This window comes from Geotrypetes seraphini, chromosome 5 (genome assembly GCF_902459505.1).
Source record: "Geotrypetes seraphini chromosome 5, aGeoSer1.1, whole genome shotgun sequence".
In the NCBI taxonomy this organism is placed as follows: domain Eukaryota; kingdom Metazoa; phylum Chordata; class Amphibia; order Gymnophiona; family Dermophiidae; genus Geotrypetes; species Geotrypetes seraphini.
In genome coordinates this window covers 68,170,081-68,194,107 of record NC_047088.1, presented here as the reverse complement: position 1 = coordinate 68,194,107, position 24,027 = coordinate 68,170,081, and the positions used below count along the sequence as shown (strand labels likewise).

Here is a 24,027-nt window from a genome sequence, read left to right as displayed (position 1 = left end):
TCAGCATACCATTCCTACTGTTAACTGGTACAATAAAGAGCAAAAAATCTAGCAAAATTAGATCTCGCTTACCTACAGGTACCTTTGGCATCACCAATTAATTTATAGAAGAGCAAGAGCCAGTCAGATGGCTCTGTAATTTTGTGTATTATGTACTGTAACAAATCCCACATTTTGAAAATGCACTAACCACCAAGAACACAACATTCAAATGGTCAGGCACGATGACTAGAATCACTACCCTATTCCAAGTCAAACACATGAATGATTTGTACGAGTAGTTGACAATTTCTTACAGAAATCTAAGCCGTGAAATGGGGCAAAACAGACTAGATGAACTTTTTTTTTTTAAACCTGGAGAGAGGTGGTTGTCTCAAAAAACAGAGTTGATCATCTGCCGCTTTACAGAGATATGCAAAGGGGGATGGTAAGAACCAGGCACATATGAAAATGTTAACAGCAAAGATTAGAGTGGTAGACACTGCCAAGAGCAATAAAGAAACTACAAAGAGCACAAGAGAAAAATAATTGGATTGCTAGAGCTTACAGGAACTATGCCTAAACACAAAAACAGATCATGCAAGTTCATGAAAAATGAAAAGCACAGAACTCTAGTGACAGGAGCTAAAAGCAATTTTCTCGCCAGAGCAGGGTTATGACAGCTGGGCAGACAGCAAGGGAAGACTGTCAGGGCTATTCAAATTTCATTGCCTGAGGAAACAGGTTTTCTGTAAACCAAATTGCTTTTTTGAAAAATCACCCATTACTCTGGACGAGATAGATAAACTAAAACAAATTATTAATTTTACAAAATAGACCCACATTAAGCTACTGGTGATGTCAGAGTAGTTGAACTAGTTTGTACTGGAAATGTGCTGCAAAACATGTTGGCATAAATCCTATGGAGCTAAGCCTCCCTGCTCCTGGTCTAAATCATGGCTAAGTACATACACAATTATACAACTTCTAGGGGTTTCATCTAATGTAGGGCTACTCAATTCTGGTTCATAGGTAGGCCAGGTTTTCAGAATATCCATAATGAGTGTATGCATCTCATGCATATTCATTGTAAATATCCTACCTGTGGACCTCAAGGACTGGAATCAAGTAGCTCTCATCTAGCAAGTGTTTAGCATCTTTATCAAGTCTTTCTGGCTTCCAGTGTACAGATCTTGAATTTCTAAGCCCATTAGCGCTGGATAACAGCAACCAAGACTTAGACTTCCCACCCCAGTAACTGCACAAAGCAGAGCACTGGTCACTGCCAGATCATAATGCTGTCAGTGCTACCCTCTATATTGGCATTTAAGTGGCAGTTGTACATGTTAGATTAATACTAAAAGAATAAATTACAGAGGAACACTGGAAAAATAAGTCACTACTGTAAACATTTTTCCCTCCCCACCCCAGATAAAAGGAGAAATACAGAAAGAATTGCACTGAACGGTCGAGTTAGAAAGAGCTGCACTGGAAAAAAAAATAGATCTTCCAAGTAACTTTTTATAGGACAGGAATTTTTGGTTTCAGAATGGCCATATGGACACAGCAGCAACTTTCTCCATCATTACAAGGGTACATGGCTGAAGAGATAGGAAACAGATTCTCCATTGTGTGTTCGTCTGATAGCTTCTGCCAAGATCATAGAGATGTCAATCACCTGTGTGAAGAAAATAGAGTAACTTAAAGATTTTTTGTCTAGATTTGATAATACTGGAAAACAGAACACCACCTTAGAAAGCAATTTTAAACAGGATTGAGGTAAAGATACCTAATTGCAGTCTTTATGAAGGCACATAGGTGTTTGTACCTAAAATACTAGCAAAAATCCTGTACTCACCTACAGTAGCAGGTGAAAAATGTATATAAGCACACAATTGTACCACCAGACACTCTGCCCCCTAAATAAGCCTATTAAGTACATCTTGTCCATCACACACACTTATAAAGTTACTTTGTATTACTGGTATACATGCATAAAGTTACCTTTAACCCCCCCCCCCCAATAATGACCTAACATGATTGAAAAAAATAAAGAGGAAGTCTAATATTGTTAAATTTCCTGAGTACCAGTGATATCACTGGGAAAACTCAGTTCTCTACCTCCATCTGCTGGTAGAAGGACAAACAACTCACTTGTTCAGACTGGTGCGACAGGGACGACAAATAGTTTTTTATGCCTCTCCATATGTGGTTAGCTCCTAATATGGAACCTAGCATCATATAGCTATACATATAGTGATTTTCCCCTATGGGCTTCAACGGTCATATGCCAAGAGGAAGAGAACAATGGAATAAGGAGAAGTTAGGTTCATACATGCTAATTTTCTTTTAGTCCCTCTAGAACAGGACAGAAACTGATGGGTTATAGCTCACCTCGACCAGTAGATGGAGACAGACACAAACTTTTGGCTGTAGAATAAGTGGGCTGTGCAGTCCCAAGTATAATCTGCTTGGCTATTCATCAGACTGAACTAAGACATTAATAACTATAACAGCAACTTCACTCCCAGAAGAATAGCAACGAACAGAGAGAAATATTGTTGGATATCGATTAGAATAAGAATCTTCAAAAACATCCTCACAGCTCGCCAGCTACGTCAGACGAACCAAACGCCACTGTTCTTTTAATCTCCCCCAACAACCCAGACAAAAAGACACCTCAGGGGGGAAAAAAAGTACTCTACACAAAACTCCAAATAAAAACGACAGGGTGGGGTCTATGCCAGTCTGGGGGACTAAAAAAGAAAATTAGCAGGTAAAAACCTAAATTTCTCTTCATTGTCCCTCCAGACCAGCACAGAAACCGATAGGACATACCAAAGCAGTACCCATCATGGGTGGGACTAGATGGAGCAATTTTGGCTGTCCTCAAAAAAATGAATCGCATCCAGAGAAGAGGCCAAACGCCGACCATACAACAAATTGTAAAATGTAGACAAAGTTGCAAGCTGAACCAGGAGGGAGGATCAAGCAAGGCCCTTGTCCAGACCATCCTGCAAGAACTCCAAGATGTGAGACAAAGAAGTGCGAAAGGGAGCCATGCCACACGCGAAAACCACTCCTCAAAGAGACGCCAAACTCGCACATAAGCCCTTGAGGTGGAAAGTCTCTGGGAACTCAAGAGGGTGGAGATCACCTTATCTGAATAACTTACTTAGGTGTTCCCTTTCAAGAGGGAAGCCGTAAGACAAAAGGGACCCGGCTCGAACATTGGAATGTGACCTTGTATCAGAAGGTTGGGTAAGAGGGGCCGTGGAAGAGGATCGGCCATGAGAAGATGAACCAGATCTGCATACCACGGGTGCCTAGGCCAGTCTGGTACCACCAGGATCATGTGGCCAATATGCTGAGCAATGTAAAGGACTCTGCCCATCATCAGCCATGGGGGAAAAACATATAGAAAGCCTGCTGTCGGCCAAGGCTGCACCAGAGCATCCAGCCCCTCAGCCTGGAAATCTCTGCACCGACTGAAGAACCTCGGCGCTTTGGCATTGATAATCGTGGCCATCAGGTCCATGACCAGCTGGCCCCAAGCCTGCACAATCAACTCTGCCATGGGTCCGAGACACCACTCGCCAGGATCCAGCATGTGACTACTGAGGAAGTCTGCATAGACATTCTCCACTCCTACTATATGAGAAGCAGAGATATCCAGAAGATGAATCTGCCCAAGCCATGAGCAGAAAAGCCTCCTGCGCCACCAGACGACTCTTGGTTCCCCCGACGATTCACATAAGCCACCACCAAGGCATAACCAGAGGACACTCGCTGAAAATCAGGGGAGGGAAATTTCAGGGTGATGCTAGGAAGTACTTCTTCACCGAAAGGGTGGTCGATCATTGGAACGAGCTGCCTCAGCGGGTGATTGAGGCCAGCAGCGTGTTAGATTTCAAGAGGAAATGGGATATTCATGTGGGATCTCTAGGAGAGTAAGAATCAGGGGGTGGGTCACTGGTGTGGGCAGACTCGATGGGCTGTGGCCCTTTTCTGCCGTCAATTTCTATGTTTCTATCTGAGAAAACCCGAACTGGTCTGCCCTTCAGCAACGTCTGGAACGCTAGTAATGCCAGATGGCTCTGGTCTCTAGAACACTGATCGCCCTGGACGCCTCCTCCAGAAACCAGCTGCCCTGAACCGAGCGACCGAGACATTGAACTCCAACTGAGAAGACTGGTGTCCGTTATAAGCACTGTCCACTGAGGCTGATCCAGACTCACTCCCTGCACTAGATTGGAAGACTGTAGCCACCAGCAGAAATTGCAAAAAAACTAACCCCGAAGAGGAATGGGAGAGTTCAGATCGTGCATCTGAGGCAACTACTGCCGAAGAAGAGCAAACTGAATGGGCACATATGAGCCCGAGCCCACCTGACCACATCCAGGGAAGCTACCATCAATCCCAAGACCTGTAGAAAATCCTGCGCCCAAGGACACAGATGATCCATCAGGAAGCGAATCTGCGACTGACTTGCACACTCGGGTCTCTGGAAGGAAGACTCCCCCCAGGCAGGTGTCAAAGAGAACTCCAAGGTACTCCAGGCGCTGAGATGGAGTCAACCGGCTTTTGGACAAATTGACCACCCATACCAGTGACTGCAGGAACTCCATAATCCAAGTCGTAACCCGGGAGCTCTCCTGAAAGGACTTTGCTCAAATTAACCAGTTGTCTAGATAGGGATGAATCAGAATGCACTTCTTGCGCAAGGCTGCTGCCACCATCATCATCATTTGGAGCCATGGCCAGACCAAAAGGATGCACATAAAACTAATAGTGCTTCCCCATAAACCGCAAAGAAAACGCTGATGGGAGGCCCAAATCGGAAAATGCAGGTAGGCCTCCATCAGATCGAGAGAAGTCAGAAACTCCCTAGGCTGGACCACCAGAATGACAAATCTCAGGATCTCCATGCAAAAAGATGGAACCTGGAGCGCCCTGTTGACACCTTTCAGATCCAAAATGAGCCAAAAAGACCCCTCTTTCTTGGGGCCCACGAAGTAAATGGAATATCTGCTGGTGTGAAACTCCTGAGGGGGCACAGGGACCACTGCTTTGAGGTCGAGCAACCTTTGCAGCATTTTAACGTAAAGCCCGCTTCTTCCAAGCTGCCCGACAAGAAGAGAGGAAGCGATCTGGCAAGGGTAGGGAAAACTCCAGAGCATAACCGTTCCTAATCCACTGATCTGTTGCGATCTCGGGCCACCCCTGGTAAAACCTCCGCAACCGGGCTCCCACCGGCACCAGGGGAAGGGCCTACAAGGAGTCACTGGACCAGGCAGGTGGCGGAGGGGCCTCCGGAGGAGTAACAACCCCCCCCCCCAAGGCAGGCACCCCAAAAGGACTGCATGCACTGAAAGAAACGGCCCCTGGAAGAAAAAGCCGCCGCCCCCCCCCAACCAGGGCTGTATCAATGTAAATCATGCAAACGCCCTGAGCGACACCACTCTGCAAAGGCAGGCAAGGACAGTCCTCTGGAAGACGGGGCACCTTATGAGTCAGTCAAGTCCTAAATCAGCTTGTCCAGCTCCTCACCAAACAGTAAAGAGCCTCAAAAAAGGAAATTTACTAAGCTTAGGCTTAGATGCCGTTATCTGCCGACCAATCCTGGAGCCACAGGTTATAGCAAGAAGCCACTCCAAGAGCCATAGACTTGGCCGAAGCCCATAAAGCAAAGTTGCTTACCTGTAACAGGTGTTCTCCGTAGATAGCAGGGGAATGCAGCCATACTTGAAGGTGAAGTCCAATGACTGAGCCTGACTGGCGGAACTCTCCCTTAGCTAATGGTAAGCTTTGAGCTTACTGGGCATGTGCAAGGGGACCCTACTCCCTGAGCCCCTCCTTCTGCCCCGACAGTTGTGTCCCTAGCAGTAGATAATGTAAGAGTTGAAGGGACGGTGTGACTGCATTCCCCTGCTGTCTACGGAGAACACCTGTTACAGGTAAGCAACTTTGCTTTCTCCAGAGACAAGCACGGAATATGCAGCCCCACTGGAAGGCAAATCCCAAGCTGAAGTATTTAATGGGTGGAGGCAGTCCCTATATTGCAAACAATTGCGTAGAACTGATTGTCCAAAGCGTACATCTTGTGATAAGCCCTGGTCTAAACAGTAATGCTTTGTAAAAGTGTGTCTGGAAGACCAAGTGGCTGTTTTACAGGTATCCTGAAGAGGAACTGATCTCACATTTGCTATAGTGGAAGCTTTAGCTCTAAGTGCATGTGGTCCAATAGAGCCAGGAGAGTGAGCTTGAGCATAACAGAACTTGATGAAGTGAGCAATCCAGGTAGATATAATTCTCTTTGTTACAGACTGACCCTGAGTAGCAGAGTTGAAGGAAACAAACAGTTGATTAGATTTGCTTAACTGAGACGTTGCTTTGAGGTAAAAAAAAAAAGTAAGGCTCATCTGCAGTCCAAAGTATACAGGAATTGTTCTGCTGGAGAGGAGTGCAGAGACAGAAAAAACGATGGCAAAGTGATAGCCTGATTAAAATGAAAGTCAGTAACTACTTTGGGAAGAAATCTGGGATGAGTTCTCAACTGTACTCTGTTAGGAAAGAACTGAAGATAAGGATAATAAATGACAAAGAGCTTGGAGTTCACCGACTCTCCTAGCCGATGTCAATGTTGTGAGAAAGGATGTTTCCACATGAGGAAAGAGACGCAGATCCCAATGGTTCAAATGGAGCCTTCATCAATTGATCCAAGATTAAAATGAGATCCCATGATGGAGGAGGTTCTCATATTGGAGGTCTGATGTTAGAAGAGGTCTCTCATGATCAAGGCCTGATTGTAGTAGCACCAGAGTTGCAGATAGGGTCTCAGTTTTCCCTAGCTGAACAATTGGCTCAATAACCCAACCCTGTAATGGGTCCTCACAGTGACTCAGTTCACAGTTCTCTTCTTTCAGTACTGGGGATTCAAAATCTTTTCTACCAAATCCCAATTTTAATCTTCTAAAAATCTGCAATTTATTAGAGTTCTGCTATGCACCTTTTTATTCTAAATTGTTTCTCCCTCAGTATTGATTCAGCTTTGCTAGCAGACTTTTCTTCTCCCATCAATCTTGGCCAGATGTCTGATGGTACTCCTGGGTCACAACGCCTCCACAGTGCATGTTTAAGAAACTTCTACTCCAGATTCCTTAATTGACTCTTGCATGCCCCATTATCTCAACTCTTTACACTTTGACAATCTCTGCAGAGCTGGATGAGCTCTTTCTTGCTTTCCAGATGGTTTTTGTTCCACACACCTCCACATCAGTAAGTTCTGACCACACATATGCACTCTTACGTTTGTGGGGTTTATCTGGACAGTATTCACACCTAAAGTTGCTAATCTATTGAACCAGTTTTCTTCTATCCAAATCTTTTGGAATTCAAAGCAATCTTCGATGCTCTTAAAATATTTCAGTACATGGTGACTCTACGTCCTCCTAATTCTCACGGACATTCAGGTTGCAGTGTCTTATATAAACAAGCAAGGAGGCATGGGTTCTCTCCTTTGTTAACATGCCCATAAGACTTAGAACTAGATAATTGCTCAATATATTTTTGAAAGCAATATGCATTCGAGTACAGCAGTATTCTCTTGCAGACGGATTCAGCAGGTCTCTCCAGTCACATGAGTGGACGCTCAACTCTGCACCACATATTCTCTCTTTGGGGGGGGGGGGGGGACTTCTCAGATAGACCTGCTTGCGTCCCTCCTCGTTCACAAGTTGTCTCAGTTTTGCTCCAGGCGGTATTCTCCCCCAACACCTGGAACCTGATATGTTTTTTCTGGATTGGACACAAGTTTCCTTATGCATTTCCTCCAATCCCTCTCATCTTTGAGGCGCTTGTCAAGCTCAAACAGGAATTGGCCACCGTGATTCTGTTGGCCCTCAGTGGCTCAGGCATCTTTGGTTCTCCCTTCTACCTCAGGCTCAGTATTAAAGAACCAATGCCTCTTCAGAACTTCAATTTCTTCTAACGCAGAGCCACAGATATCTTCTGCATCTCAATCTACAAGCTTTACACCCGACAGTTTGGTATCTCTCGGGTTGACATGGACTGAATTTATCTTCTCATTCTGTCATGAAAACCGTCTAGGCAGCAGTGTTACCAGCAGAAATGGATGCGGTTTTCCACTTGGTATACACCTTCATATCTATAGTATTGGATTTCTTCTACATTTATCCAACTTAAGCCTCAAGACCATTTCAATTCAAGTTCATCTCAGGGCTGTCAATGCTTTTCACACCTCATGCTGATGGTAAACATGGAACTGCTCATCCTGTTCTGTCCAGATTCAACAGACCTTTTTAAAGGTCAAGCCACCTCCAGTAGTTTGGAATCTCAATGTTGTTCTCTCTAGACTTATGAAGACTTCTTTTGAATCAATGTCCTTGGCTTATCTGAAATACCTCACTTGGACAGTGGTTTTTTTTCTCTCATATCTCTTACCTCTGTTCGAAGAACGAGTGAACTTAAAGCACTGGTGGTGGATCCAGCATTCAGTGTTTCATCATAATAAAGTTTTGCTTTGCACCCGTCCGAAGTTCCTTCCAAAACTAGTTATGGTAGGTCATCTAAATCAATCTACTGTACTTCCTAAGCTTCATTACCATCTTGGAGAAACAGCTCTTCATACTCTCGTTTCAAACAAGCCTGGGCTTCCTACTTACAGAGATTTCAGCCACAGAAAGCATCTCTTCAAACTTTCCATCTCCTTTGATCCTAATAAGTTGGGACATCCTGAATTCAAGAGAACTATCTACAGGATTAGTGGTTTCTATCCTTTTCTCTTATGCTCAGGCTGGGATGCAACTGGGAGTTGCATCACAGCCCACAAGATCTGAGCTATGGCAGCTTCTCTTGCTTTCCTATGCTCAATTCCTACTCATGAAAAATGTAAAGATGTTACCAGGTCCTCAGTTTATATATTCACATCTCACTTATCTGTAATTTTTTTTCCAGACGGGAGAGTCACTTCAGCCAAACAGTATTGTAAAATTTATTTTCTTAATGGCCAACACTCCCTCCATTCCAGTAAGCTAGGGAGTCCCACATGTGAGAATATGCTACCTACTTGTCCTGGGATAAAGCAGTTACTTACTGTAACAGGTGTTATCAGGGACAGCAGGCAGATATTCACACAACCCACCCACCTTCCCTGGTTGGCTTCTTAGCTTGCTTACAGAACTGAGCTTGCGTCGAGCAGAAAGGCACTCGTGCATGCATGGTACGGGCATGTCAAACTTTCTTGAGCTCTTAAAGTGGTGATGCACTTTTAAAGCTCTCCGTACCGGGATTCCATAGATTGTCACCCACATATGAGAATATCTGCCTGCTGTCCCTGGATAACACCTGTTATGGTAAGTAACTGTACTTTCCAGAACATAGAACTTTAAGCACCTCTTGTGAGCCGGAAAGATGGGAATATGTGCTGTGTTGACAGACTTGAGATCCAGAATTGGTCTCCAATCTTCTGAGCCTTTCCTTTGGCAGTTGGAACCTAGGACAATATCAGGTGGACTTTAGTCTATGGCCCAGAAATATCAAAGAAAAGACAAGTTAATTTAATCATGCCTTTTTAATGAGAACAACTAATGGGCAGACATTTACTATGTTACTATGAAGTATATGGAGTATCTGCTCAAGCCTGATTCTCCTTCCAGGACTGGCTCTATGGCTCAAATATTCAGAAGCCTCTACCATTGCACAGACTGAGGGCTCTTCCCGGCTAACTAGCTGGAGAATTTGCAAAAAAAGTCTGGCAGAGGGAAACCAAATTGTCTTGTAACCCTCTTAAATGACCTCCAGGATCCAGCGATCTGCACCCAGATCCTCCAGTAAGGCAACAACCTTCCTTGTATCTGGGGAGGCCGATCCACTGACCTGGAATCATTGCGTTTTCTTGGCAGCTGGAGAGCAGTAAGAACCCGAGGCCTGCTGCCAAACCTGTCTTGACCCCTGAAAAGACCTTTGGGTCACCTGGCCTCCCAAGTATAGACGGAATCTTTGAAAACCTCAAATACCTGTGCCCTGAGCATCTTGCAGCTCAGGATCTGCCTGGTAAGGCTTTAGGGCAATCATCTGTCACACTAATCATTAGGTCATCCAAACCCTTTCCAAAAAGCATCTGACCCTGAAAGGGAAGAATGATCAGTGTGGCCTTAGAAGCTGAAATCTCCTGCACACTGTGATCCAGAGCATTCTGAGGGTGGAGAAAGAATAGGCAGAAACTTTGCTCATGACTCTGATCATGTCATACAGAGCATCTGCCACAAAATTCACCTGATAGAACTGTCTGGGGAGTTGTAACTATCCCGTTGACTGAATCCAACTTAACTGTGTGTGGCACGCATGTGCCACAAAGCCACAGCTTTAATGCCCAAAGCCAAGGCCTCAAATTGTCTTGAGGATTATGTCCACCTTGCGATCCTGTGCTTATTTTAGCATCACTAGGTAGGGGAAGTCTGCTTGGGCCACCAGCGAATCCACTTTGGGCTGCACCAACATCTGCTGATATAGATTAGATTAAGGAGAAATCAGATTGATCTTAACCATAGTCTTAGCCACACACAGCAAGCCCTCCAGGGGCTTCCAGTGTTCCATAATCAGCTTAGTAAAGTCAGGATGCGAAGGGAAGTACATGGTCAGAGCAATGAAACTGCTCCCCTGCGAGGTGAGACTTGCAGGAATTCCAATTTAATTCCCATAATAAATCAGCAATAATGAACAGGAGCAAGGCAGCCTTAAATAGGCACCGCACAGTAGGGTCCTCCCCCTAGTCAAAGGCAACCACCACCTCCCGATTGCTGGTTCCATACTGAGAACTGGACTCTGCCAGGGACGATGCAACTTCCTGGGACAATAGTGGCATAGAATTAGACCTGCAGTCATTCCAGTTGATCTGACGGGATACCCTAGCCCTGCACTAGGTCGGTTTCTGATTAGGGAGCGAACTGAGGGAACATCCCTGTGTGTGCAACCAACAACACACTTATAGGAGATGCTGGGGGACCGCAACAATTTAAATAGGCATTCCACATCAAGCCCTACACTGGCAGCCTAAAAGACCACTGCAGAGGCTCCCTGTGTGTTCTCTTAGGCTCTGTGGTGCCAACTCACCTGCGTTTCACCTTTGGAGGTTTCTGGGAAGGACCTCTTCTCCTTAAAACAAGCCTCCTGCAAATCTCCAGCCCTAGAGGACTCAAGAAGAGGCTGAGCCCATGGCTCCTATCCCCTTTCTCGTGCACTGTAGCACAGAGATGCTTCGCAGCCTACCATCCAATGAAAACCTGGCATGATATAGAGGTAGAAAGGCCTGAGGGGGTCCATCCCTATCAATTTTAAGCAAAATTAAGGGAATATGAAGCAGATAGAGGTTTTAGAAAAAAGCAACAACCTGGGTAATCCAAGATGACCACCGCAGCAGCAATCTTGGTGCCAAAAACAGCCTGGAGAAAAATATTAAAGACAAAACCTCAAAAAGGAGTTTCTGAAGGTGAGGGAACCTATCTCTGGTCTCAGTAACCAGCAAGACCCCAGAATTCAGACCCCCCCCCCCCCCCGATTTTCCCTATAGGCTGCAACAGCCTTAGGCACTGTGCCATGTGGTGCCTGCCTGCTTCAGTTTGGAACTGCAGTTGGAAAACTGGGAAGACATTTGCCTCAAATTTTCTTCACAAAAATGCAGTATTTGGGCAGTCAGTCAGACCGATGCCATATTCAGCCCCAACCCCCTCAACTCCTCATGCTACGACAGAGGGAGGACAATGCAGCTGGACCTTGATAAGTTCTAGTGAACTGGAACAGAGCTGAACATCCTGCACTCAAGTTCCTGATGAATCAGGAATGCGAGTTAGCTACATAGGGAACAGACCGAGCTCCAAAAGTATTAAAACTAAACTAAACTAAACCTTGGGTTTATATACCGCACCCAAGCTGGCTAGGCAGGTAGTAGCAGACTTCTGCCCTGTGAGTCTGCATCCTCTCCCAGGCGGAGGTCCTAAGCTAGAGGGAATTCCATGAACCAAGCCTCAAATTTCAGAAACAAATAAAAAACCCAAAACTAAATTAAGGAAAAAAAAAAAAAAAAAAGGCAGAGCAAAAAGCACTTTCTCAACTTGCTTACAGAAGAAAAAACTGAGGGGGCAGGAGTGAGCCCACTAGGAAGTAAGTAGGGTTGAAAGTACGACATCCTTCTGCAAACTTACGGGTTCAGATGGATGACTAGCATTCAGGACTAAACACATTGCACTAGAATACACATTTCATTCTCCTTGTCTAATTAGAAATCACTACTGGCCTCTGAAGAGCAGAGTAGACTTACCTGGATTTTAGGGCACTGTTTCATCTTCTCCTCTTGCGGTATTGTATTTGTGACTACAACAGCTTCAAAACAGGCATTGTTAATTCGAGAGATGGCTGGCCCAGAAAAGATTCCATGAGTTAGGATGGCATAGACTTTGGTAGCACCTGCTGATAAAAGTCTAAGATAGAAGAAAAACAAGCAGTTAAATTCTTCTGCCTGGAAGATGTAGAGCAATTAAAAAAGCCTTACCAGACAGAAGTAAAATTCCAGGAAATCAGGAATTGTTACAGCCTAGTTAGTAAACATAGGATAATGGCAAGTTGTCATTAGTAGTAATAAACTGTTTGTGAAGGCTGCGAACTAGGTCAGTTAACTTCTATCAGCCACTGTTTGAATACAAATTGGTATATGTATTTAATCTTCACAGCACATCAAGTGCTGGATTTGCTTTCAAGTGGTAAGTCACCACATTTCCTCCTTCCCCTAGCTATCAGTTCTCCAAATGGAATCCCACAAGCAAAAGAAAGTGTGTGAACAGAACACTTACCATTTGTTGCTTCTTCTATCAGACTCCCCAAGGTTTGCAATGCATCAGGATCTCTAGCCTCATGAGAGCTACAGAAACCCACGAGGTTCTAACTTAAGGAGGCAGCAGCAGTAAAGAGTACTGTGTGCTGATGCTCCTACCAGTGGAAGGAACTGGGAACAGAAGACTTTCCTCTGCTGATGACCAAGAGTTCACATGACAAATCCTGCACATAGTGCTATGGAGGATCCAACTACCTGGCAGGGTTTACTCTAAGGAAATTTTTGTAACAAAGTGAAGTTGCTTTAATAGGGTTCTCTGTGGCCAGTAGGATAAAGCCAACTATACAAACTGGATGAGCTGATCTGACCTGGTGTCTGAGCTTCCCCTCTGCCTAAAGCTAACAAGCGGTGCATGCACGAAGGGGAACCCTGAAGCCAACGAAGATTCCCCCTCGCAGCGGCTGGAGCACTTGTGCATACACTGGCTGCGTTGACCACTAGTTGGACACACAATGAGCACTTTTTTAATCCCTTTAAAGTACTCTTTGCAAACCGCTACAAGGAAAAAGAAAACCACCAGTTAACAAAAATCAATTAAAGCTAATTAAAAGCTTCTCTTCAGACCAGCACTGCCTCAAGATTTTTTTTTTTTTTTTTTTTTTAAGTACAACTTTAACTAACAAATGAGCAGACCCATAAACTTTCAAAGTTCAGGCAAAGCATATAACTGTGGCAAGGCTTACTGCCGAGGCACCTCTTAAGAAAAAAATCTGGGGAGGTGACTAGGCCAGTCAAGTGTGGCACCCCTGAGGTCGGTCGGTCCCCTGAAAGAGTCCCCCAAGCTCTACCCTGACAAGAACACAGGACCAAAAAGGCCACTAACCAGATCCAACAGGCCCTAACTAATCAGAGGAAAGACTGAACAGGCTTCCACCTGCTGGAGAGTGAGAACAGACTGATGTAAATGTGACTGCACAGCCCACTTGTACTACAGCCAAAAGTCAATGTGTTCTCAGTCTCCACCTGCTGGCAGAGAAACATAAACTCATCCATCCTGAGCCGGTCTGGAGGGACAATAAAGAACGGGGGTTCGCCATGGAATACAGGATCTAAAAGATCAGCCACAAATTCAGGTTGCATTTAAGACAGACCTACTTTTACAAACAGGCTTTTCATTTATGATTAAATGGAAAGCAAAGAAATAGAATAAATAGAAATAGGGAAGAAGGATTATCTATACTTAAGGGTGAACTATTTTCATTTTCCTAAAGAAACAGGTATATAGACGGGAAATGTTAGGGGTATGATTGCTTGATTTACATCTTTCTATTGTTTATGGTGTTCCTTTATTTTATCTTTCCTTATTGAACACTAGTCTTATAGCCCGTTACATTAACGGGTGCTAGAATGTGTGTGTGTGTCTCTTTATTTCTTTCTGGCTCTCTCCTTAGCTGCTTTCTGTATTTGTCTTTCTTTTTCACTGGCTGTCCACCACCACCCCTTGCTTGCTCCCCTGTTCATTCTCCCTTCCTTTTACCTCCCCTGTGTCCACAACCACCCCTTCACTGCTCCCCTTATCCAGCAGCAGCCCTTCTCCATTTTTTTAATCTCCCCCCTGTCCAGCAGCACCTTTCTTGTCCCCCTGTCCAGTAGTAGGCCTTCCTTCCTTTTTCTCCCCCCATCTCTTCCCCTGTCCATAAGCACCTATTTCCTACTCCCGCATCCAGCAGTAAGCCTCCCTTCCTTTGTTTTCCCCCCTAACACCTCTTTTCTGCTCCCCCTGTCCAGCAGAAGGCCTCCCTTCCTTCCCCCTCCTGTTCATCAGCACCTCTTCCCGTCCAGCTGCACCTCTTTCCTGCTCCCCCCTGTCCAGCAATAGACCTCCGTTCCTTTTTCAAGCCATTACAGTAACGGGTGCTAGTAAAGCCTCCTTCTCTCACATGTCCCCTATTTTCAGCCCCAGCTCCAGTGGCGTACCTAGCATATGTGACACCCGGGGCCCATCAGTTTTTGACCCCCCCCATCTATATGAAAAATATGATTTTTAAGTAACAATCCATATATCGCACAACAAGAGTGTACCTAGGAAAAGGCAGCATCTTAAATACTGCAGTGAGCACTAGAACACCAACACATACATTGTAAAACTAAACAAGCAGATCCCGCAGTCAGTTGAGCAGGCTTTAAACTGAGAAGAAGGGGAAAGCTGATAGTCGACCTGACGTCGACGGTTCGGACAAGAGTATCCAAAGAAGATACTGAGCGGGAAAAATGCTGGGAACAAGCAAGAGATGAACAACAGAAGCTGTTGACCAACAAAAAGGGCAAACAGATAAAATTAGAGGAACAGGAGAGATCAGGAAATCAGGTTGCAGACGAAAAAGATACACCAAAAAATGAGGAAGAAAGGAACAGAAATGAGGGACTGGCAGCCCAAATAGGGGATGGTAAGAGGAGCAAAACACATGTAAAACCAGCAGAGAAAAGAAAAGACCAGGACTTAAATTGCTTGTACGCAAATGCAAGGAGCCTAAAGTCCAAAATGGGAGAATTAGAAGCCATAGCCAAAAAAGAAAACCTAGACATCATTGGAATCACGGAAACATGGTGGAACGAGGATAACCAATGGGACGTAGTGCTGCCAGGGTACAAACTCTATAGAAGAGACAGGACCCACAAGAAGGGTGGAGGAATAGCACTATACATAAGACACCATTCCCTCATCCGGAGTGGATATAGAACCAAAGGCGGAAGGATTGGAGTCATTATGGGTCAAATTACCAGGAAAAAGTGGCCTTGACATAAGATTGGGTCTATACTATCGTCCACCTGGACAAACGGAAGCAAACGATAAAGATCTGGCAGCAGAATTGAGGCAGGAAGGCAACAACAGGAAAGTGACAGTAATGGGAGATTTTAACTACCCCAGGATAAACTGGAATATTGGAAACTCAAACTGTGCGAGGGAAACAGAATTCTTAGAGGCTGTGAGGGACTGCTTTATGGATCAGCTTGTCAAGGAACCAACAAGAGGAAATGCCACTCTTGACCTAATCCTCAACAGAATAGGGGGACCTGCAAAAGAAGTGGAAGTAGTAGGACCACTAGGAAACAGCGATCACAACATGATCCAGTACAAATTAGGAGTAGGTACAGCAAAAGGGAAGAGAACCACAGTGACAACGTTCAACTTCAAGAAAGGGAACTATGATGCTATGAGAGCAATGGTAAGGAAAAAACTTAGAAACAGCTCAAGGAAAACAGAAACTGTAGAGCAAGCCTGGTCTCTATTCAAGGGCACGGTGCAAGAAGCACAACATATGTACATCCCCAGATTTAGAAAAGGGTGCAAAAAAAAAAAAATAAAAAATAAAAAAACCCGAACAAAAGACCCCGCATGGATAAATAATGAGGTGAAGAAAGCGATAGGAGACAAGAAAAAATCATTCCGGAAATGGAAAAAGGACCAAACTGGGGAAAACTGGAATGAACACAAGAAACGCCAAAGAGAATGTCATCAAGTGGTTAGGAGAGCGAAAAGAGAATACGAAGAGAGGCTGGCCAGTGAGGCAAAAAACTTCAAATCATTCTTCTGATATGTTAAGGGGAAGAAACCAGCGAGGGAGGAAGTAGGACCGTTGGATGATGGAGGCAAAAGGGGAGTGATAAAGGAGCAAAAAAAGAGGTAGCCGACAGGTTAAACAAATTCTTCTCGTCAGTCTTCACAAGCGAGGACACATCCAGTGTACCGGAACCCGACGTGATCTTCCATGGTGATCAAGAAGAAAAACTGTCAGCAATAGAGGTGAGCCATGAGGATGTCCTCCAACAGATAGATAGATTGAAAAGCGACAAATCACCATGCCCGGACGGAATCCACCCTAGGGTACTAAAAGAACTAAGAAATGAGAGTTTGCAACCTATCCTTGAAAACTGGAGAGATTCCGGAGGACTGGAAGATAGCAAATGTTACACCTATCTTTAAAGAGGAGGAGACCCGGGAAACTATAGGCCGGTAAGTTTGACATCGGTTCCAGGCAAGATGGTAGAAGCACTGATAAAGGACAGCATCTGTGAGCACATCGAAAAAAATGGGCTGATGAAAGCGGCTTCTGCAAGGGAAGATCGTGCCAAACAAACTTACTGCACTTCTTTGAGGGGGTGAACAGCCAGTTGGACAAAGGGGAACCTGTAGACATCATTTACCTTGACTTCCAAAAGGCCTTTGACAAGGTACCCCATGAGCGGCTACTTAGGAAGCTGTGGAACCACGGGGTGGAAGGGGACGTACACAGATGGGTCAAACACTGGTTGGCAGGCAGGAGACAGAGGGTTGGAGTGAAGGGTCACTACTTGGGCTGGAGGAAAGTCACGAGCGGAGTTCCGCAGGGGTCTGTACTTGGACCGCTGCTGTTCAATGTATTTATTAATGGGGCGTGGCTTGGACACTCAAGCAAATGGTCGGGTGATAGACTGTGTCAAACAAGTTCTTATTTCAAAATAAAAAGCTCCAATACCGATATTTTGCTGAAGAAAAGCTGTGGATCGTAAGAAAATGGCATCGGTAAACAAAATAAAAACGATGCAGGAGCCGGAGGATCGGGTATAAGCAGTAATAAACGATCAAAGCCGGAACCAGGGACACCTTCAAAAGTTCCGTTGCCTTCGGAAGGAGATCAAGATATGATGGCAGAAATAAAACAGATCTGTACTGGAAATCAAAAAACAACTTCAAAAGGCAATTGATGATGTAGCCACGCTTACAAAAAGAGTTGATCTAATTGATAACAAAATAACACATTTAGAAGAAAAATCGGAAGAGGTACATGCTGAAGTTATGCAAAATAAAAAAGCCTGGAAAGAGATGGAAATAATGAAGAGAGATCTGGAAGATTGTTTGAATAGAGAAAAAAGAAATAATTTAAGGATCATTGAGATGCCAGAAGGAGTGGAAAAAAATGATCCCATTACCTTCTTAGAACAATTCCTTCCAAAAATACTGCCTTTGAAATCCAAAGTGCCTCTTGAAATCGAAAGAGCGCACAGAATACTGGGACAAAAAACAACCACACAAAAAGGTCCAAGAACTTTAATATTTAAACTATTACGATATCAACATGTTGTTGAAATATGTCAGCTGGCTAAAGAAAATAAAAATCTAAGATGTCAGGATGCACGTATACATATCGTACCAGATTTCGCCAGAGAAACTGCCCTCAGAAGAAAACAATTACTTGATTTAAGACCTCAATTACGAGCACTAGGGGCTAGATATGGACTTCTCTACCCAGCAGTTATGAAAGTAACTTTGGGAAATAAAACACAGAACTTTACCGATTATAAAAAAATTAGCAGAATATATTGAACAATGTGAACTACCAATGACTTCTTAACTGAAAAATTGGGAATATTTCAACATTTCAATAAGATTGATCTGATATCAATTGCTTTCACTTTGATTTTATTTTATTTTATTCTAAGTTAATTTTTACTGCAAAAGAATTCTGAAAATATATAAAAGTGAATTCACCGTTTCGAATGCTGGAATTTTCAACTTACTTTAAATAATAACGATGATTACTTTCACGAGCATGGAACTGGCTCGGCATGCCAGTGAAGACGTCAATGCCTGAGTGACGTGGAGGAAAGACGGAGCGTTGACTTGCCTCGGAGATTCTGCATGTATGGGGGATTGGGAGTTGGACTGCGACAGCCTTTTGGAAAATTTCCCCTCAGCGCCATTGCTTCTCTGCTCTCAAGGGGAAAAGACAGCATGCTAGGAGTGCTGTAGTCGCTGAGTCAATGCTGAAAGACTGCGCGAAGACAGGAAGTCTTTCTTTTTAGCAAATGATCGCACCGGAAGTGAAAAGGATTGGTTGCTTTCACGTCACGTCTACGGAGAGAGAGAAGGGAACTCGAAAAGGAAGTTACAAATAAGGCGTTCATATTACTGGAAGAAACGGATGGAAAGACTCTTATATATGAAAATATATAGACTAAAATAAACTGATTTATAGGGAAAAATAATATTTTATTTTTAAAGAAATATATTAATTGCATGATTTAGGAAGTATATTTTAACCCATTTTCTTACAGATATAGTTTTTAACAAGATAAAAGGGAAGGATCAATTGATATATCTTTCTAAGGTTTTGTATGACTGATTTGGAAATACAAGTAAGTATGATAATGGGAATGGGTTATGAGAATTTTTATTTGTTTTATTTTTAAATATTTTCTTATTTTCTAAATTTAGAATTTTTGGAGAAATGGAATTGAAAATGCATGTGATGACTGATTTAAGTTAATTAAAAGATTCTTATATCTATGAAATATATATAGAGTAACTGATTTAAGAATATGAGTAAATATGATTGTGAGAATGGATGGAAAAGAAAGCAAAGGTATAGAAATATTACATTCTATTGGCACTATGTTATAAATATGGAGTAATAGATACAAAATTACAATTTTTTAGCTTGTGATGGAGTGATGTCATACCTGATCTAATTTGCGTTTCCAAGTGTTCGTAGATGTATGGGGAGGGGAGAGAGGGAATGGGTGGGCTTTAAAGTTGCAGGGTTTGTGTGAAATAAGCAATTTTTTGATTTATCTTATATATGGGAAAATGGAGTTTATAAAGAATATTGAAGATTGGGTTGATACATTACAAATTATATTAATGTATAATGGGTTTTAAGATAATATCTTTAAACGTTAATGGTCTCAATCACCCGATTAAAAGAAAAAAGGCATTATTATTTTTAAAAAGACAGAACGCTGATATATGCTGCATACAAGAGACCCATCTGTCAAATACTGAATCTATAAAGCTTAAAAATGATTGGGTCAAACAATGTTATTTTTCTTCGGCAATAGGGAAAAAAGCTGGTGTTGCTATATTAATAAATAAAAAATGTTCTGGCTTCATTTAATTTTAAGGCAGCTGATCCTCTTGGAAGGTGGGTATATGTGGAAATGGACATGGGAAATACCACCATGACGCTCTTCAATATATATGCCCCTAATTCGAATCAGAATGAATTTTTTAAAACTTTGCAACAATTGATTCTTCCACTGGCTACTTCAAATCTAGTAGTAGCAGGGGATTTCAATGCTGTTATGGATCCACTGATGGATAAAAGTCCGAGAAGATTTATAAAATCGTTAGGCCTTGATAATTTGGTACAATCTTGTGATTTAAAAGATATTTGGCGTATACTTCATTTTGATGGTCGGGAATTTTCATTTTGCTCCCAGTTCATAATTCTTTTTCTAGAATAGATTACATTTTTGTTTCTAATCAATTAGTACATCAAGTCACACAGGCTGTCATTGATCCAATTATACTATCTGATCATGCTGGAGTGTGGATTGAAATTAAAAAAATAGATCAGAATGGAAATAGACCATATGGAGACTAAATAATGCATTGCTTGCAGATAATGACTTTTGTGAAAATCTTCTGGAAAAAATGAAAGATTATTTTCAAATTAATGATACAGAAGGAATTTCAGTAGAGACTTTGTGGGATGCTTTTAAAGCATACATTAGAGGACAAATTATTTCTTATTCAGCTTTGCAAATAAAAAAGGAAAAAAAGCAATTTACAGATTTGGAAAAAGTGGTAAAGTCTCTAGAATCAAAATTAATTGAAAAATGGGATTATTTGACACAACAAGAACTTTTAAAAGCTAAAGGTAAATATAATGAAATTTCTTCAAAAATAATTAGAAAAGATTTATTTATAAAGCAAGCTTTGTATTATGGAAATTCGAATAAGGCGGGAAGAATGCTGGCGAATTATCTTAAAGCAAAAAAAAGAAAAACAAAAATAATTGCTATTAAGAATGAGAATGGTGAAATGTTGTCTCAAATTGAACCCATTATAAAACAGTTTTTAAAATTTTATAAAGATTTGTATTCTTCTGAGCCTTATTCAGAAAAGGAAAAGGATGGTTTAGATTTTTTAAAGTTAATAGAGGGACCAAAGATTCCTGAACATATAAAACGAAGTTTAGAAGAGCCAATATCCTTAAAAGAGTTAGATACAGCTTTGAAATCCCTTAGGGTTGGATCCGCTCCAGGTGGAGATGGTTATACAGTGGAGTTTTATAAATCATTTCAAAACATCATAATGCCCTATTTATTAAACTTGTATCAGACACAACTAAATAAAGGTTGTATTACAGGTACTATGGCTGAATCAATAAAGCAATGTTACTTACCGTAACAGTTGTTATCCAGGGACAGCAGGCAGCTATTCTCACTAGTGGGTGATGTCATCCGACAGAGCCCCGATACGGACATCTTGCAAGCATGTCTTGCTTGAAGAAACTCAGAAGTTTCAAGATGCCCGCACCGCGCATGCGCCAGTGCCTTCCCGCCCGATGGTCCGGGCGTGTCTCCTCAGTTCAGGTAGCTAGCAGAGAAGCCAACCCAGGGGAGGTGGGTGGGACGTGAGAATAGCTGCCTGCTGTCCCTGGATAACAACTGTTACGGTAAGTAACATTGCCTTATCCCAGGACAAGCAGGCAGGTATTCTCACTAGTGGGACCTCCAAGCTAACCTCCAAGCTAACCTCAATGGGATGGTGGGAGAGTTGGCAACTTAGGAGAACAAATTTTGTAACACAGTTTGGCCAAACTGCCCATCCCGTCTGGAGAAAGTATCCAGACAATAATGAGAGGTGAATGTATGAACCGAGGACCAAGTGGCAGCCCTACAAATCTCCTCAATCGGTGTCAATCTGAGGAAGGCTACAGAGGCTGCCATTGCTCTGACCTTATGGGCTGTGACCTTACAGGGAAGGGGTAAACCAGCCTGGGCATAGCAGAAAGAGATACAAGCCGCCATCCAGTTGGAGATGGTGCGCTTCGATACAGGTCGTCCCAACTTGTTTGGATCAAAGGAGACGAAAAGTTGAGGAGCAGTTCTGTGTGGTTTGGTGCGATCCAAGTAGAAAGCCAAAGCACGTTTACAGTCCAGAGTGTTAAGAGCTGATTCTCCAGGATGAGAATGAGGCTTTGGAAAGAACACTGGAAGCACAATAGACTGGTTGAGGTGAAATTCAGAGACCACTTTAGGCAGGAATTTCGGGTGAGTGCGGAGGACCACCTTGTCATGATGGAATACTGTGAAAGGTGGGTCCGCCACCAAGGCCTGAAGCTCACTGACCCTGCGAGCAGATGTGAGGGCCACCAGAAAAACCACTTTCCAAGTGAGAAACTTTAGTGGAGCCTTGCTCAGAGGCTCGAAAGGAGGTTTCATAAGCTGAGAAAGGACAACATTGAGATCCCAAACCACCGGAGGCGGGTTGAGAGGAGGATTGACATGAAAAAGTCCTTTCATAAATCTGGAAACCACAGGATGAGAAGAGAGGTTTCCCTTGTAGAGGCTGATGGAAAGCTGCAATAGCACTCAGGTGGACTCGTATAGATGTTGACTTGAGACCAGACTGAGACAGATGTAGAAGATAGTCCAATACAGAGGATAGGGAGGCTCGCTGAGGCTCCTTAGAATTGGAAATACACCATGAAGAAAATCTAGTCCATTTTTGGGAGTAGCATTGACGAGTAGCTGGCTTCCTGGAAGCCTCCAAGACATCCCTCACCGCCTGGGAAAACTGGTGAGGAGTTACGTTGAGAGGAACCAAGCTGTCAGGTGGAGAGACTGCAGGTTGGGATGAAGCAGAGACCCCTGATGCTGAGTAAGCAGCGAAGGAAACACTGGAAGTAGGTACGGTTCCCTGCTGCTGAGTTGAAGTAGAAGGGAGAACCAAGGTTGTCTGGGCCACCGAGGAGCTATCAGAATCATGGTGGCATGGTTGGACTTCAGCTTGACCAGAGTCTTCTGAATGAGAGGAAATGGCGGAAACGCATACAGAAAGCGATTCCCCCAATCCAGCAGAAAAGCATCTGCCTCGAGGCGATGAGGAGCGTAAATCCTGGAGCAAAACTGAGGCAGCTTGAAATTGTGGGGAGCCGCAAAGAGGTCTATCTGAGACGTTCCCCACTGAGCAAAGGGGCTTGGAATGGAGTGTCCATTCGTGAGGCTGGAGAAGACTACTCAGTTTGTCTGCCAAGACATTGTCCTTCCCCTGAATGTAGACAGCTTTGAGGAAGGCGTTGTGGCGAACCGCCCAATCCCAGACTCTGAGAGCTTCCTGGCAGAGGGAGGCCGAGCCCGTGCCCCCCTGCTTGTTGACATAATACATGGCGACCTGATTGTCGGTGCGAATGAGGACCACCATGTCGTGAAGCAGATGTTGAAAAGCTTGAAGAGCATTGAAGATGGCTCTGAGCTCCAGAAGATTGATTTGATGGAGTCGGTCCGCACTGGTCCAGAATCCCTGAGTGCGAAGCCCATCCAGATGAGCCCCCCAGGCATAGGTCGAGAAATCGGTTGTGAGAACCTTCTGGTGGGGAGGAGAGTGAAACAGCAAACCTCTGGATAGATTCGAAGAGGTCATCCACCAAAGTAGAGACTGCCGAAGAGCAGGAGTGACTGTGATTTGTCGAGTCAATGGATCCGACACCTGAGTCCACTGAGATGCCAGGGTCCACTAAGGAATTCTGAGATGGAGTCTGGCCAATGGCGTCACATGAACTGTAGAGGCCATGTGGCCCAGGAGGACCATCATGTGTCTCGCTGAGATGGTTTGGCGAGAAGACACAGACTGGCAGAGATGAAGAAGAGCATCCATGCGCTGAGGAGGAAGGAATGCTCTGAGGCGTATGGTATCCAGGACAGCCCCGATGAAGGGGAGCGACTGGGTCGGCTGTAGATGGGAAAGTTGATCTCGAATCCCAAGCTCTGCAGGAACCGAATCATTGACAGGGTCGCCGAGAAGACCCCTGAGGCCGAGGGAGCCTTGATCAGCCAGTCGTCGAGGTAGGGAAATACCTGAAGACCTTGGTTCCGGAGTGCCGCGGCCACCACCACCAGACACTTTGTGAAGACTCTGGGGGACGAAGACAGGCCGAATGGAAGCACTCGATACTGCAGATGGAGATGTCACCCGAAATCTGAGGAACTTGCGAGAGGCCGGATGAATGGGAATATGAGTGTAGGCCTCCTTGAGATCCAGAGAGCATAACCAGTCGTTCTGCTCGAGGAGGGGGTAGAGAGAAGCAAGCGTCAGCATGCGAAACCTCTCTTTGACTAGGAATTTGTTGAGGACCTTGAGGTCCAAAATGGGC

The 24,027-nt window shown here is 43.9% G+C and overlaps 1 protein-coding gene across 7 annotated transcripts in view; it reads right to left on the bottom strand.

The window, feature by feature from the left end:
• Positions 1–286: 286 nt before the first annotated feature.
• Positions 287–24,027, bottom strand: part of PRPS1 (phosphoribosyl pyrophosphate synthetase 1) — a 102,645-nt gene continuing 78,904 nt past the window's right edge. For all 7 annotated transcript variants that reach the window (XM_033945330.1, XM_033945329.1, XM_033945333.1 and 4 more), the window contains 2 exons: positions 12,317–12,476; positions 287–1,657 (listed from right to left, as the gene is read on the bottom strand). In XM_033945330.1, coding sequence (XP_033801221.1) covers positions 1,565–1,657; positions 12,317–12,476 — 253 coding nt within the window. In that variant the 3' untranslated portion in view covers positions 287–1,564. The remainder of the gene's footprint in view (positions 1,658–12,316; positions 12,477–24,027) is intronic.